The 15,410-nt window shown below is 48.3% G+C and overlaps 1 protein-coding gene across 5 annotated transcripts in view; it reads left to right on the forward strand.

Moving 5' to 3' along the window:
• The window catches only part of ptprn2 (protein tyrosine phosphatase receptor type N2), a 115,907-nt gene that overhangs the window by 7,961 nt on the left and 92,536 nt on the right, over window positions 1-15,410 (forward strand). For all 5 annotated transcript variants that reach the window (XM_076047469.1, XM_076047466.1, XM_076047465.1 and 2 more), the window contains exons 2-4: window positions 1,568-1,618; window positions 7,113-7,226; window positions 13,459-13,700. In XM_076047469.1, the coding sequence (XP_075903584.1) occupies window positions 1,568-1,618; window positions 7,113-7,226; window positions 13,459-13,700 (407 nt within the window). The remainder of the gene's footprint in view (window positions 1-1,567; window positions 1,619-7,112; window positions 7,227-13,458; window positions 13,701-15,410) is intronic.

A 15,410-nucleotide genomic window follows, 5' to 3' on the forward strand; every position in this document is an offset into this window, starting at 1 on the left:
GAGTAATTCACATGGTTTACAATGAGAAATAGTCGTTATCTTCTGGAAAAGCCATTTGGCGCTCTTTTTTTTTCTATTTCTTTCTTTTGCCATAGGTTGTTTCTCCTCAATACTGGTCATCCTGTGTTTCTTTCAGATTATCTCCAAATGGTATAATTAGACGAAACGCACCCTCGTCGTCTTAAACAGAGTGGTTTCATTTGATGTGCAATCTATTTCCTCCTTGCCCAGGAGGGAAAGCGTAATAATGAACCTAATGCATCGATCCGCGAACATGAACAAACTTTCTAACAAGTGACGCAGAGAAAAGAAAAAAGTTCCCGTCTCATTTCCACCTGCGCAGAATTTCCATTCTTTCCCTGGCGATTGATTAGGAGACTTGCGCCAATCTCTTCTCATTATGAAAGGCTTCTGACAGAGGCCTCTCCTCCCACTCGTCCTGTTCTTTATTCATGGTCATGAGCTGCTCGTTGCTGAGCGGCGAGGCCGGCGGGCCAAGGCGATGCGTCCAACTGCGTCACTCGCGCTGAAGAGCTGAGGGAGGAGGAATAACAAGGATAAAAGGCTGGAGAGAGTACGAGGTCTGACGCTTGACCTTGATGATTATGCTGTCTGTGTTGCCTACACTCCTTTTACACTCCCTTGTTGTTGCTACATTCAGAGTGACTCATTCTTTGGCTGAATAGTCACCTGAGTCTTTTGCCTAACCCTGAATGTGTTACTTTATTCCGCCCACAGGACAAAATTATTCATAGCGGAGAATTTATTCAATCCAGTGACTTTCACCCCCCCGCCCCCCTTTTTTTTCTTCGCACCTATTGTATTCATATTTATTTCTTACAGAGACACATGAATGTGCAGGATCACCTGTGCGACTTGACACAACAGATCACTCCTACGTCAACCCTCCCCAGAAAATACGAAATGTGAACACAGAGAGAACAGCTACCCATAATGCTCCTGCCATCTGTTCATTTATTAGTCTGGAACACCCAGCTCTAGTTCGTGCATTAGAGTTCATTAATATTCATGCAACATTCATATATATGGAAACATTGCCCATGGAGTCGGGGTATTAGTGTCAGGGACAGGACAGGAGAAGTCACGCTAATTGATGATTGATGGCTTTGCCATTAGCCGGTAGAGCCGCTCGGCCCGAGTTAATGTTCGACAAAGCTGTGCTTTCTCAGTGACAGCGGAGAAGTTTGGAGGATTCCTCTGTGCCTTTTCGTCCTTGTCCCATTGTAGTCCGTACGTGTTGCGTGTCGCTTGTCTTGTGTCACACACTGATCTCTGAGCTTTTCCCATCTCTAGCCGGCGGCGCGAACACCATGTGGTGACTCTGTGTCCATTGTCAAAGGACAGAAGCTAAGCCATTATATACTCCGTGTGAATGATCAGCCATTAGTTCTTTGTTATTCGTCTAGAGCAGAAATGCTTGAAAAAAAATCTCATTGTGTGCCATTCAAATGGTTTCAAGGTCTGATCAGAGGAGCGACATCCACTGGGTGCCAACGCTGAACATTGTTGTTTAAAATTCTTTTTTTGTCTCCTGTCTCACCTTCAGGTTGCCTCTTTGAAGACGAGCTCTGCGCGCACTACGAGTTCTGCCTGAACGGTGAGTCGCACACAAAGAGTGATGGAGAGGCATCATATCGCTACACCTACATCCACTGTGCCGCCCGGCCGCGCGTCATCAACCCCCTTCAGTGTAATAGTACTCTTCAAAAAAAAAAAAACCCCAGCCAAGGTCTATATATTTCCACGGTGCGTCTGCGTGTAGTTCTGTAGGCTCAGCTTTCTGAAGACAAAAAGGAATTTGCCTTTCAAATAAATGAGGTTTGCCTGGTTTTAATACCGACCCTTTACTCAGATGTTGCCTCAGCCGGTGTGCGAAGGGGAAATGTCACGCCGTGGCCTCTCACTTTCAAGCGAGGTCGATAGCGTGCCAATATCGGGGATCATCGTCAGGATGGGAAACCGCTGGAAAAGGTTAACGTATTCTCCCGTGGTGGACGCTTCCGACGCGGGAGCCGGCGGCTCAGGATGATGTATTGCGTGCTCGCGGCGGTTCGTACACATGTTGGGGGTTTTTGTCTCACAATGATAATGACGTTGGGTTGTTGTTGTCCTCCCCCCCCCCCTTTTTTTTTGGCATTCATTCATCTTACAGTTGGACTAACCCCCCTCGGTTTAAAACATTGCACGTTCAAAGTGTGAATACATGTGCAGCACAAACAATTAGAACCAAAGAGAAATGTCTGGCTGCGTACCGAAGGCAGCTAAACGCTTAATGATGCATGTGCTAAGACATCACGGCCGGGGATGGAATGATTTAATTGTCTTTGCGCCGTGTGGAAAACATTTTCTTTGCTGTGACTGCCGAGGAGATAAACGAGTGGTTTTCGTTTTCAATCCGAGATGGATATGTCGTGGCACTGAATTATAAGTACTAATGGGGCGAATGAGTAAGGAGAATATTACAGAAACGAATGAACAAGGCGAGGGGCGAAGGACAGATGGAGGGAATAACAAAAATGAAAAATGTTGGCTGTGATTTACGGGCTGGATTTCGAGATGGAGCCAGGCGAGATGTTTCATTCTTCTCTCCCTTGGCCGTCTGCAACATTTAGCAGGACGATGATGATGGCGATGATGTTATCAGTTTATGAAGATGTCTCTCTCTCTCACTCTCTTTTTTTTTTTTAATCTGCAGTGGGACGAGCGCTAAGATTATGGGGTAGCTGGAGTGCCTCGGTAGATTCGGAGTTCTCATCCTAATTTCCATATCAACCCAGTTTGAGAGGAGTACATAAAGCGAGGAGAAAAGCCTGACCTTAATTACACAGCATGCGTGTGTGTGTGAGAGAGACTTAATAGAGGAGAAATTGCTGACACTTCAGCAGGAGAAATTCCCCACAGGCTGAGTCGAGGCCTGTGTTCCTTTTTTATTTATTTTTTATCTTTCTTTAAAGCCAGGCTGCGATTCAGGCTATGATTCGTTCATTTCTTCAGAGACTCATTGTGTCTCCTCTCCCACATCTCCTCCATATCACCCCCCCTCCAACACACACACACACAGACACACAAACCCACACACTTGAAACCTAATTACATGCTGCGTAAAGGAAAATGTACACAGACAGAAAGAATAAACACAGGAAAGGGAGACAAATGTCGGATTAATGTTGCCCCTAATAATGCAACTAATGAGACGTCATTTTGATGATCAATAACGCCCCGGATTGCTTTTTGAGCATGCGTCACCCTCCAGCGCACTGCTGATGAGCGGCAGCGGCCGGGCGGGTGGAAGTAGGTCTGCCACGCCGACTCCCCCTCGCATCCCTGAAGGAGTAACCTGGTTTATTCTGGGCCGGGCCAACCGCGTTCTCCCTCACCCCCCGCGCTGTTGCCATGCAAAGTGGCCGAAGGGAAGGGCAGGGTTGCTACAGGGAGCATCTTCTCCTTTTGCTATGAGGAAGCCAAGCGTCCTCTGATTGGACAATCGCGACTCGTGTCTGTCGGCACATCGCAGTCGTGAGGATGCCGAGTGTTACAGCGCATCTTGTGGAACGCAGTTGGATTGGTGCAGAGGTGGGCAAACTTTTTGACTGGTTGGTGCCACACTGGGTTTGAAAACGTGACAAGAGGGGGCCGGAGCAGCAGCAGCAGCAGATGCACGGAGGAAAAATATATCATGGGTTAGATGTAAGTGAAAGATGTTTAATGTTTTGGGAAAAAGTTGCTTGCGGTGTCATTCATAAAGTAGGTCAGTGAACCCCCCCACCCCACCCCACCCCCCCCGCCCACCACTTCTGCCTGCAGGGTTTCAGCTTTTTTACCTTCTCCAGCACCAGTGATTCTACCTTGGGACTTGAAGTGCGCTTTTAATTAAACGCCACTCCCCAGAGTGTGCTGGCTTACTGCCGCGACGGGCGTAAGCTAAAGTGCGGCAGATAAGTGCTACAAGTTGTCCCGAGGGCGCCCGGTTGGCTCCCGCTCTTAACACTTAAACACTGGGCCGACAGAGTTCCATTGATTGGTGGTTGTCTTGTCTCCGCTCGAGCTATTCGATGCACAGAATGTCTGCGCTGTTTTTTTTTTTTTTTTTTTTTTTAATGGATCGAAGCTCACAACAAGTTATGCCGTCGGAACACCAGCTGCGTTATCATGACAGTTTTTCGCAAAATAAAAGCGATATTTCTAAAATTCCAAAAGTACAATTGCGATTTGCTGGCGTTTCCATTAAATGGTGTGAATAATCCATAATTCTCATAAAACCTCATCCCGCGAGACTTTACGAGAATTACTATTGCGTTTTGTTTGTTTCCGTCTGTTTGCCGTAGAGAACTGTTGTTTTTACAATCTGCAAATTGATATTAATAAAAGTGGAATGGACCCGGTTTGTATCAAAGCAAATGGACCTCTGATGTTCATCTCTCTTAGATTCTGTATTTAAATGTAGCTTTCAGCAAAACCACAATGCAATATTTTCACATAAAAAAAAGAAGAAAAACAATGGCATCATGTGCTGTAACAGTGAGCATCCGTCTCACGGCTTCATCTTTTCTGTTCCCGCTCATTTGTTGCTCACCCGACTCCACCCAGCTGGTGGAGACCTGTTCCAAACGCCTCTCCGTTTGTTCCCCTGCCCCTGTCGGCACCTCCCCGCCGACGCGCAGCCCTTTCAGGGAGGCTTTGCCGACGACTGTCAGCTGACGGCTTTGCTCTTGTTATCCCCGAGCATTAGCTTTCACACTTTGAGAAGCATTAGCGGCGTCTCAGCGCCGCGCTGTCTGTCACGCCGGGGGAGGAGGAGAGGCAGGCGGCGTTCCGGATTTGAATCTTTATTCCTGCGAACACGAAACCCATCCAACCGCCCTCAGCGACAGGGTCGACACTGATTTGTCAGCCTGTACATCCAGGCATTGATTTATTGATTCTCTGCCCCCCCCCCCCTTTTTTTTTTAAACTTGTTATCGGCTCCATTAATTTAGGTTCGTTTGCATCGGCATTTGTCTGGCAAGGAAGCGGGAATTGATCTATTGTCAGCTTCATATTTCCGGCAAGCTGACAAATGATGGCTTGGGAAAAACAAAAATAAATCACAGCTTTCTGCTCAGCTCCACTTCTTCATTTTTAAACGGCACAAAATGTGCTTCTTTTTTTTTTACTCCCCCTCCATCACCTCAAGCCTAATTTGATTCTCATTTCCGCATCAGGTCTGAGAAGCAGAGGCAGCGGTCTGTGTTTGTTCCTTGTGCCGTGCACAATATATGGACTGCATGAACACACCCTGGAAGCTGTGACTCGTCGTGTTCCGGCTCAGCATCGCCGTCGTGGAAAGAACAAACAAAATGGAACGGCTGTCACTTCCCTTAAATAAAGTAAAGACACCCTTCCTTTGTTGTAAAGCGACGCGCACGTCTATTTTTAATGCGCTGAAGCCACCGTGTGTCTGGGTGGGTGCGTGTGTGCGCGCACGTCCGTGTGTCTGGTTGCTACCGGGAATGTCCCTGACAACGGGATGGGAAGTAACGCATTTAACGGTGGCTGTTGCCGTGGAAACCGGCGAGGGATACGGCGCATCAAACGCCGAGCAGCTCCCAGTTTGTGTCGCAAGTCTCCCCATAGTGATGGTTACGTAACGTATAGTGAGTCAAACTGGGATGTGGGGAAGTGGGGGGCGAAGAAAAAAGAAAGATAAAATGTCTGAGAAGTTGCGGGAATATGATAACAGAGCTTCGTTTTGCGGCGGTAACCAGAGCCTCTTTTTCCATCTCCTGCCTGCGAGCGCGGAGCCGGTTGACATCTCGCGGTTCAAACGCGTCGGCGATGATCCGCCGCATCTGTGGGTGGTGGGAAGCCGCTTCCTCGGCGCTGTGTGAAATTCTAAAATAACTCCTGTGCGTCGCACTGCGCCTTGTCTGCACATATTCGCCCACCTCCCACCTACTTCCTTCCTGTGCGGACTTGTCGTTTTTTTTGTTCTTTTTTTTTTCAAAGAGATCACAGGAAAATGTAAGGGATGTGTTGTCAAGGGAGGGGGTGCTCATTTTTATTTTAAACAACAATAATGTCAGTTTAGATGGCTTGAATTAAATGATTCCTAGGGCTGGGCGATTTTAGACAAAAATAAAATCCAGATTTTTATATTTTTTCTGAAAACTCAATTTTTGATTTAGATTTTTTTTGGGGAAAGCTACAAAAGAAAATGGAATAAATTATTTAAAATATTTTATCTGAATTTTTAAATAAAAATAGCAAACTAATTTAAATCGATTAATCGCACAGCCCTAATGGTTTCAATGCAACACCGGGCTTCAGTGAAGATGAAGTGAGGAGGCGAGGCTCAGTCAAAAACATTGATTATCAGCCAATGGCTCTGTATCGATCCCGCTGGTGTAAAAGCACTGGAGCGCAGGAGGACAGAGAATCACAGCCTGTCACAGACGTCAGTCTAATTCCCAGAGTGTCATCCCGTGTCGGCAGCCATCGTCCTGACATCTTGGGGCTAATTAACGGGACGCCGCCGTGCATGACGGCGTGTTGATTCGCATCATTAAACCCCGTCCAATCACGTGGCTGAGATGGCGTCTGAAGGGTTTGGTATCTAGACGTGTATCTGAAAGGTGGGCTTCAGCCAACAAGATGCGAGATCGTTTGTATTCCAGTCCGCCGCCGTCTGCCCGCCGCTTCCCTGACCTCCCCCGAGCCCTCAGCATCCCTCCCAGGTTTGGACCAGCCATTGAATTACGGGGGCGCTGATAGGGTCTCGGCGGCGCGGGGGTCGCCTAGCAACCGGCTGCGCCGAGCGAGGCGCGAGGCCCCGCTGATGGCGAGATTAGCCGGGGTCCCTGATAAAGTCCTTCCTGTCATGAGCGGCTGCTTATCTCGCCGCCGTCGGAGGGAAAAATGTCAGCTATTAGCTCCCACAAAACGGCCCGTTTAGAAGTACAGAGGCGCCACCGGGCACGTGCACACTCACACACACACACTCTGTCGTGTCGTTTTAGCCAAAGTGTGAAACATCAGTTTGCTTTGAGAGATTGCAATCGATGCCGCGGGAACGTTTCTCACATTTCTGCGACTCGTCTCTCTTTTTCCTGCAGACGGAGTGTTTGGGAGGTGCCAGGATGTTGCCGCTGCAGATCTGTACACGTACGACGTCTCCTCCTCTGCCCTGCAGCGCCTCAGGATCCTCCTGCAGAAACTGGCCCACAGAGGTACACCTATTTTTTCTTTCCCTGTCTTTTTTTTTTTTTGTTCCTCCCCCACCTTGTCCGGATGTCTTTGTACTTCCTGTTCAGCAGCCCGTGTCCGTCATGTACGAGAGTTATAGTGCTTTCTTGGCAGCTGCCACTGTGTGAAGCAGCCCGAACCAGTCAAGGTGTCTCTCTGGCTGGTGCACGGAATAAAAACAGGCTTTTTGACTCGAGGCTCGACGCCAGTGGCCAGCCCATCCGGCTTGTTTTTGCAAGTTTTAAAGTGAAACGACGTCAAAGTCTCTCTTCCCGTTTGGTTAATGGCTGCACGCGTGTTTGCAATAAGCTGCAACATCTTCAAAGTGCAGCCGCGGCGCCTTCAGTCTGACAGTCTCTCCACGGCTCGTTATGAATGAAGCGCGGCAGGAGTTTCGTCAGCGGCGCCGTGTTAAACAGGCACGCAGCGCTCAGGCTGTGGGAAGTAGGAAGACTCCCCTGCCGGCTGCCCGCTGCAAACGCTCAACAAATGGTTCCGGGTTTCAGTCCAAGTCAAAAGGTCCTGCCTATGTGTAAATGCCAGCAGTATTGTAATGTCTAAGCAACTGGTGTTGAATGATTCAATTTTATTATATTTGGCTTAAGGCATCAGCAGGGCAAGTCATCTTGCAGAAATGTCAAACATGAGAATGATTCTATTGCATCAGTACAGTTTTTTTATTGAATAGTCAATATTTAAAAAAACAGAACCAAAAGAATCTAATAGATTCTCTGTGAGATATTTTGAATTTGCTTTTTCAGCCTTTGCTAATTTTTTTTTTTATTATTTCTTATTTTTTTGAACAGACATGACTCCCCAGCCTGTAAGTGCAGCCGTCACCCACGAGGGGGCAGTAGACACCTTTAACACGTTCACCGTGACCGCAAGCACATCAGCCCTCCACGTTTAATTGGCTTTGCAGGCCACTCGGAGCTTAATGTCCTTTAACAGGCGTGAGCCACTGTTGAAAATCATTAAGAGTGAGCAGCCGGCCAGAGGAAACAGGAAAAAAAGAAAGAGACAAAATGAAAAAACAATAAATTAATAAATAAATGAATTCTGGGATGAAAATTAACCCAGGCGAGACCACACATTTATTCAAATGACTGCCTAGAAATGAACAAATGAGAGCGAGGAGGATGGGAAAAGGGATTTGGCGTGTAATTTTCTGTTCCCTGCTTAATTTTCAGAGATGTTTAATTCTTGCACGCCTGTCATCCCCACCTCTTTTTTCCCTCTTTCTCTCTGTGACCTTGTGTGTTTTGAGACGCTGCAGATATGACATCACTACTTTGAATCATTCTCTTTCTGTTTCTGGCTTGGTACACTGCCCCCCCCCGACTCTTGCACCAGGCATTATCTCCAGATGAGTCCACACTGCGCCGTCAATGGTGGTGTTGTTCTTATCGCCTCAACAGCTATTGAAGTGTCATCTTTCAGATGTGCGGCACCCTTTTCTTTTCTTTTCCCATCCTTCTTTTTTTTTTTTTTTTTTTGATGCCATTGTACCATAACCTAAATTAAAGATGGAGGAAAAGAAGCGAGAAAAAAAAAAGAAGGAAAAGAAATACAGGGCGGGACATCAATGGAATTGATTTACAATCCTTCTTATCTTGCATCAGAGGCGCAGGTAGAAATCACACAATCTCTGCTCACTGCACAGCGCCAATGTCACCCAGATCAATAGGAATTGACCCTTGTTCAAAAGGGCTTCAGTTGTCTGGATGTGTCCCCATTGGGAGAGCCCATTGTCTGGTATTAAATTTTCACCGCGATGCCCTGTGAATGTAAGACCCTGTCATCCAACTGCAAATGACTTTTTGTATTGCGGCCGCGGCGCTTTAGCATTCATCAAGTGCAGCCGCTGTCCCTGAACGCCGCTGTGGCACCGTTGGGGAGTCGCCATTGCGGCTAAATCTGCATGGTCTGAGTATGCAAGATGGGGCCAAGTGATTTAATGTACACTTTAATTAAAATAAAGGGACCTTTTTAATTGCCATTCTTAACCCTCTAGACACCCTGAACAGCAACTGCGTCGTTTTGGGCTTTAGCGACAGCGGCGTGAGTTATTTCACATTAAAATGATATCAAAGGAGTCTTAAACATGGTGCATTGTAACTTGGCTGGAGTAGTTTGTCTAGTCGGCTAACTTTGTTGGGACCGACACAGTACGACATCATAATTTTAAGACTAAGTGAATGTGCTTGTGAACTAGTTGGTTGATTCAACTTTATTAGATTTAGATTGGCCACCGGGTTTTGAAATGGAATGCCATTCAAACATTTGCTGCGTAGCCGGCACGTAGAATGGACAATGTTGTGAAACATCATTGTCACTGAATCCAATTATTTTATGTGCTATTATCATTTTGAATTTTTTTTGAGAGCGCCATTACTTTCTTCTGTGTTTTTTCAGCACTGTGTTATCCTCAGATTGTGTCATTGTTGAAAATTCCTCAAAATTTCCTCAAAAAAATTAATAACCTACTCTGATAGAATGGTCTAGTAATGGTTTTATCACTGGGACGGGAATAAGATTAGGCTTCAAGAGTCAATTCAAACCATTAATAGCTGTTGTTTGAAGAAAATTAAAATAACTTTAAAGGAAAAAGGCGACTGTCACGTCAGCGGCGTTCCGCCTCGCTCTTGCCGGTCGCCAGCCGCCGATCAAGACCTCTTTACGGCGAATAATGGCAACAACTGACACGAGCAAAGAACAATCCTGACTCGGAAAACAAAAGGAGAGGTGGAGGCTGGCGACAACATCCCCACTTGCAAAGGATACTGACTGCAAGAACAAAAACTTTCAGGAGAAAAACTGAGGTTTCCTTTGTCTCAGTTTCCTTTTTTTCCTCCCTGCGATTTCTTTCATTTTCAATCTGGCTGTTGGAACTGAAGTTTCCCCCGCGCGGTTGCTCTTCCCTCATCGCCTTGCTGCCCCACCCCACAGCCTCGGTACATCACGGGGGATCATGTCAAAAGTGGAGACGCTGGGCTTCCGCGATATTCCGCAGCAGACCGCGCTAATGTGCAGTCGATTGACCTCTTGACCCCGTGCGGAGCCAGCAGATACTCTCCGAGCGCCGACGGGCTCTGGCGCGCTGATACGTTGTGACATGTTGCGCTCAGGCTTCAGTCAGGGAGAATCAGGCCGCCGCAGAGCGACGCCGTCGCTCCGCTGCGACTGAAACCATGACTTCCTGTCCACGCGCGTTTTTCCCTTGACATCTATTGTTGGGCCGTCGTCCTCTATCTGTTCCTTGACAACCCGGGTGCGCCTCTGCCGAAGAACCGGAGAGTGAGCTAACATGCCTCGCGAAGACAGCCAGCGTCTTTCAGGGTGACTTCACTTCCTGTCTGCAGGAGCGCTTGAGAGTGGAGGGAAGAAAAAAAAAAGAAGTAAAAAAAAAAACAGCATTTTGCTCTGAGCAAAAAAGGGGATTTCCGCCACGGGCGATCCAGGCTTTTGTGTCCACGGAGATTTTTCAGGTCGGTGCAAATTTCCCTGTGCACAGGACGTCGTGTGAAGCATTTTCAGTTGTTTTTTAGTTACACAACCCATTTTACACGGGAGTCTGAAAGCACATGACCTGAACCAAACCCCTTTGTTTTGCAAACTCGTTGTTGTTGAACAGAGAGAGTTTTCATGTGGACATGCACACTGAAAAGTTTCCATGCCTTCCTGGTTCTTCAAAACTGTATTAAGTGCCGGAACACTGTATTTTACATTCTAGTAATGGAAAGTAACATAGGGGGAACATGCAGAGCAGCAGTGCAGCCATGCAAGAGATTTAAAAGCGGCTGAGTTTTGCCCTCTTAAAGGTCAATTTAAAGCCTTAGTCAAGACAGTCTGCACCAATTTTCTTGATTTCCCCGCCTTTAAGGCGGCGTTAGGTGAGAAAGTGAATGTGATGCGGGAAAGAATTAAAAGTGGCAACGATTTTAAACTGCGTTTTACGTGGAGCAGAACATATATTATAATCATATTCAAGTCTGCAGCGATATGGCACTCTGTGATTTTTTTTTTATTTGTTATCATTATGTCAAAATTAAATTGACACATTTCATTTAGACTAATGAGTCAGAGCTGGCTGCTAAATTATTCACGCTCCCTCCCATTAATTCCTTTAAAATCAGGCGGCGGAATAGAAGCGAGGGGGGGGGAGGACCGGAATCTGCATTTCAAAAAAAAAAAGAAGAAGAAAAAGAAGGAAAAAAAAAAACACCAGATGAAACTACAAGACGCGTCTGCTGGATCCTATCTAATAGGCTTTGAATATTTAGAAGGTGCCAACCCACGTCCCACAACGCCACCCCGACTCTCCCTGTCACGCAGAAAACAGACAGGAGGCCAACGGAAATATCTGGCTTGTTTGAAAGCTGTTGCGCTAATGGCAGGGCGCTAATTAACCGAGGCATTTGCCGCGAGAGGCGCGCTATCCTTAACAGGAAGCGGGAAGGGGTGTGTGTGTGGGTAGGGCGGGGGCGGGGGGGGGGGGGGGGGGGATACGAACCCAGTTGCCGATGGAACCTGCTCTTTCTCTCTCCTGCCACGACTTTGAGATGAATTTGCATGACATTTAGCTCCTCGGTGTCGAGGTAATCAGCTGAGGGCTTGATTGAGAGGAGCCCAAACGTTCTGAAGCGCCACGCCCCCCCCCATTGCCCCTTCCCCCATCCCCCACACCCTCCTTGTGGAAAATGTCTCACTTTGAGTCTGTAATTTGCCATGATGGACCTTTCCCCCCCCACCCTTCCCCTCCCCTCCCCTCCCTCCCACCCTCCCACCCAGATGCGGTATGTATGGAAATGTGTGCGTCCCCCCGGGAGGCTGGTGGCGGCGGCTGCGGCAGATAGAGGTGTCACACTCGGTGAAGCCGCTCCGAGCCCCCGTTTAAGCAGCTGCACTTCCCATATGGAGCCTCCAGGGCTGGAGTCAGACCCCATTTCTCCGCCCGCTGATGGATGATGCGCGTTAAAAAAAAAAAAGAGATCATCGCCAAGCTGATATACACACACATATATATACGTGTACAAGCAACGCACGCAATGAGAACACACTGGCGGCGGCGAAGCCACGGGTAGTTAAATGTCATTGTGGCACGGCTGGGTGGCTGAGCTGCGTTCCAGAAGAGCGACGACATACGCTGCCTTTCAGCGCTGCCAGGAACGACTGGAGGCATCTGCGGACGCTCAGACGCTCATCTGGCGCTCGCCAGCGCCCCTCCCCTACCCCTCCGCCCCACCCCACCCAGTGAATTTAGGCGTCATGCAGCCGAGGTCAATGAAGACATTCCACAGCGGCGGCGGCGGCGGCGGCGGCGGCGTAATTACTCAAAAATGAGCGTTGCTCAGCGATGATCTCGGCCCTTTAAATGCGTAATATCCCCGGTATTTTAATACTTACTGCTGATGGAATGCCGCGCCTCATTGGGAATGGGGCCATGTTTTCCGTATCTCTCCCTCTTCTTCTTTTTTTTTTTTTTTTGCTTGGTTAGCTCCATCTGGTCCTGGCACCAGTGTGCTTTGCCCCTGCCCAGGAGTTCTGCATCTGAGCTATGTGTTGGCAATTAGCAGGGATGTTGGCAAGGCGTCAGGCCGCTGTGTGACATTCTCCCCGGGCTTGTTGACTGGCTGTCTTGTATATGCATGTGTGTGTGTGTGTGTGTGTGTGTGTGTGTGTGTGTGTGTGTGTGTGTGTGTGTGTGTGTGTGTGTGTGTGTGTGTGTGTGTGTGTGTGTGTGTGTGTGTGTGTGTGTGAGAGAATGTTTAGCCGTGGCTTTAGTCGGTCCTCCACTCCACCATTCTGACAAATCCAAAAGTGTCGGCCGCTGATTTTTTGCAGTCATGACACAAAGTCATTTCTGATACATTTTGTATCGGGACTCTTTTGGTCCAGTGGTCAATTTTTCATTTTATTGCTCCACAAATGGTGTGCAGCAGGTAATCCGCTGGCTGGAGGTTCAGCTCGCTGCAAGCGGCTTTCCTGCCAGCAGCCAGAAGCAATTTCGAGACACTCCATTTTATGTTTATCCACTCAAAGAAGAACAACCTCTATTACTTTTAGTAAGTTAATCTCAGCTCATTAGTTGTTCGAAACAGTGGTAAATAGGGGAGGAAGTAGAAAACGCATTCGACCGTTGGAACAGGACATCAGTCTGTTTCTATTTTTCTTCTTTTCTGTTGTTAATTTTTTTTGTGTCCTCTCCGCTTCCAGGCTTGACGTGGCAGGACGATGTGACCCAGCAGGTCATCTCCAGAGAGCTCTCCAGGCTGAGGAGCGTCCCCCTCCACCACCGGGTCCCCCCGTCGGGCCCCTTCAGCACCTCGTACAGCAGCTCCAGAGACAGGAAGCTCAGGCCGGAGCTCAGCCGGAACCTCCAGCAGTACCTGAGCTTCCTGTCGCAGCTGGATGACGGGAGACGGCTGGGGCTTCAAGGCCAGGACGCCCACACGCAGGTGAAATTCTCCTCAAGAGCTGCAGCCTCAACATGAGGCCCTCAGGAAGAGGTTGGATAAGAAAGCAAATGGCAGCAGTTAATGGCTTAGACTGTCTTGAATGTTGGATTTTTACAAGAACACAAGTGTGTTGGGAAGCAGCAAGAGCCTAATGAAGAGCCGAGAAAGGCCGTTAGTTTTAATTTGTCGGGTCTATCTGGAATCATCAAAAACAAGGCGGTCGTCACGCGGTCGCAGAAGGCGGATATTGCCCCGCTTAAGACGAGCAGAATGAAAATGCCTTTCTCGCCGACGGTGAGGACGTCTTCCTGTTTCTCTCCGAGGAGAGACGCTTCGTCACGTGCGCCCGTCGACCCTCTTGCCCCCGCGTGGCTTTTGTCCCCGTCCTTGTGTCTCCGCCCCCACTGAGCCAGGGACCCTTTCGTACACAAAGATCCTCCGTCGGCCCCCATTACATTATTCAGCGCCTCATATTTTGGAAGGGGGGCGCAGGTCTTTGTGTGCGATGCGCCGCGGCATCCTTCATAGCCGGCCCCTGCGTCCTGCTGCCGTGTCAGCGCGGCCATAATGCACAGTTGAAGAGTTCAGGACCTTCTTCATTGACGAGCTGAGGCCCTATTGTTGCGCGGTGCGACGGGAAGGGGGAAAGAACCAGCAGCAAACACGGTCGGCATGAATGGCGGAGCAGCCGCGTCCGGCTGCGCTAATGCCGCCGCGGCCTCTCGGCGCGTCAGGCCCGGAAAAAGACTGACATTTGCTCTGTATGCGTTTTGAAGGACGGGAAAATGGCACCGGAGGAGATGGGCAGGAGATGATCAGCACGCCGAGAGGCGGATAATAACGCCGCTTGGTGGATCGCCCACAGCGCAGCGCTGGGCGGAAGCGTGGGCCCCATGATTCATATGAGCGAGAACAATTTCTCCGCCTCACGGGGGGGGGGGGCGAAATCACACATTCCACTGCCAATATCAGTTCTAAATGACGGCGGCAAATGATTAGAAGGCGATGCTCTAAAATAACTGGACTGCTCTCCCTCCCAAGTGATGATTTTCTCTGACAGAAAGGATGTGCTTTTAACGTTCGGGCCGTGTGTGTGTGTGTGTGTGTGTGTGTGTGTGTGTGTGTGTGTGTGTGTGTGTGTGTGTGTGTGTGTGTGTGTGTGTGTGTGTGTGTGTGTGTGTGGAAACGCATGAAATAAGAGTCCTTGAGTGACACTATCTCATCTGACATTTCCATAATGTAATTTCCAAGGGCAGTTGTCTTTGATCTAGAATCCCTATTCATATCCTGTCCCGTCTGGCCGAGCGCAGGTTGCTTCGCCCTATCTCGGTCTTTCTCTCGCTCTTATTTTTTTTTTGTTCATAGGAAAAGCCTGTCACAACAATGCTGACCCGGCACAACCCGTCGTCGTGTTGTCATGTGACAATAACAAAAAAATGGAGGAAAGAAAGAAATATATTGTGGCGCTGAAGCTGAGATAGAGATGAATCATATCAGTGTTGTCGCTCAAGCCTTGGGGAAACGGAAGGAGACGGGGTTAGCGAGCCAGTTGTGCCACAGGTTTATTTTATTTTATTTTTTCGATTGTTACACAACACGACTGTTAGTTGCTTTGCCATTTTTTAAATTCTAATGTTTGATACTAATATTTCCAGTTTATCACATCAGTGTAAAGTACAAACCAGAAAATCAAGCAGATGCAGCTGAAGC

This window comes from Nelusetta ayraudi, unplaced genomic scaffold, assembly GCF_046127955.1.
Source record: "Nelusetta ayraudi isolate G7.1 ecotype Tasmania unplaced genomic scaffold, CSIRO-AGI_Nayr_v1 ptg000094l, whole genome shotgun sequence".
Taxonomy (NCBI): domain Eukaryota; kingdom Metazoa; phylum Chordata; class Actinopteri; order Tetraodontiformes; family Monacanthidae; genus Nelusetta; species Nelusetta ayraudi.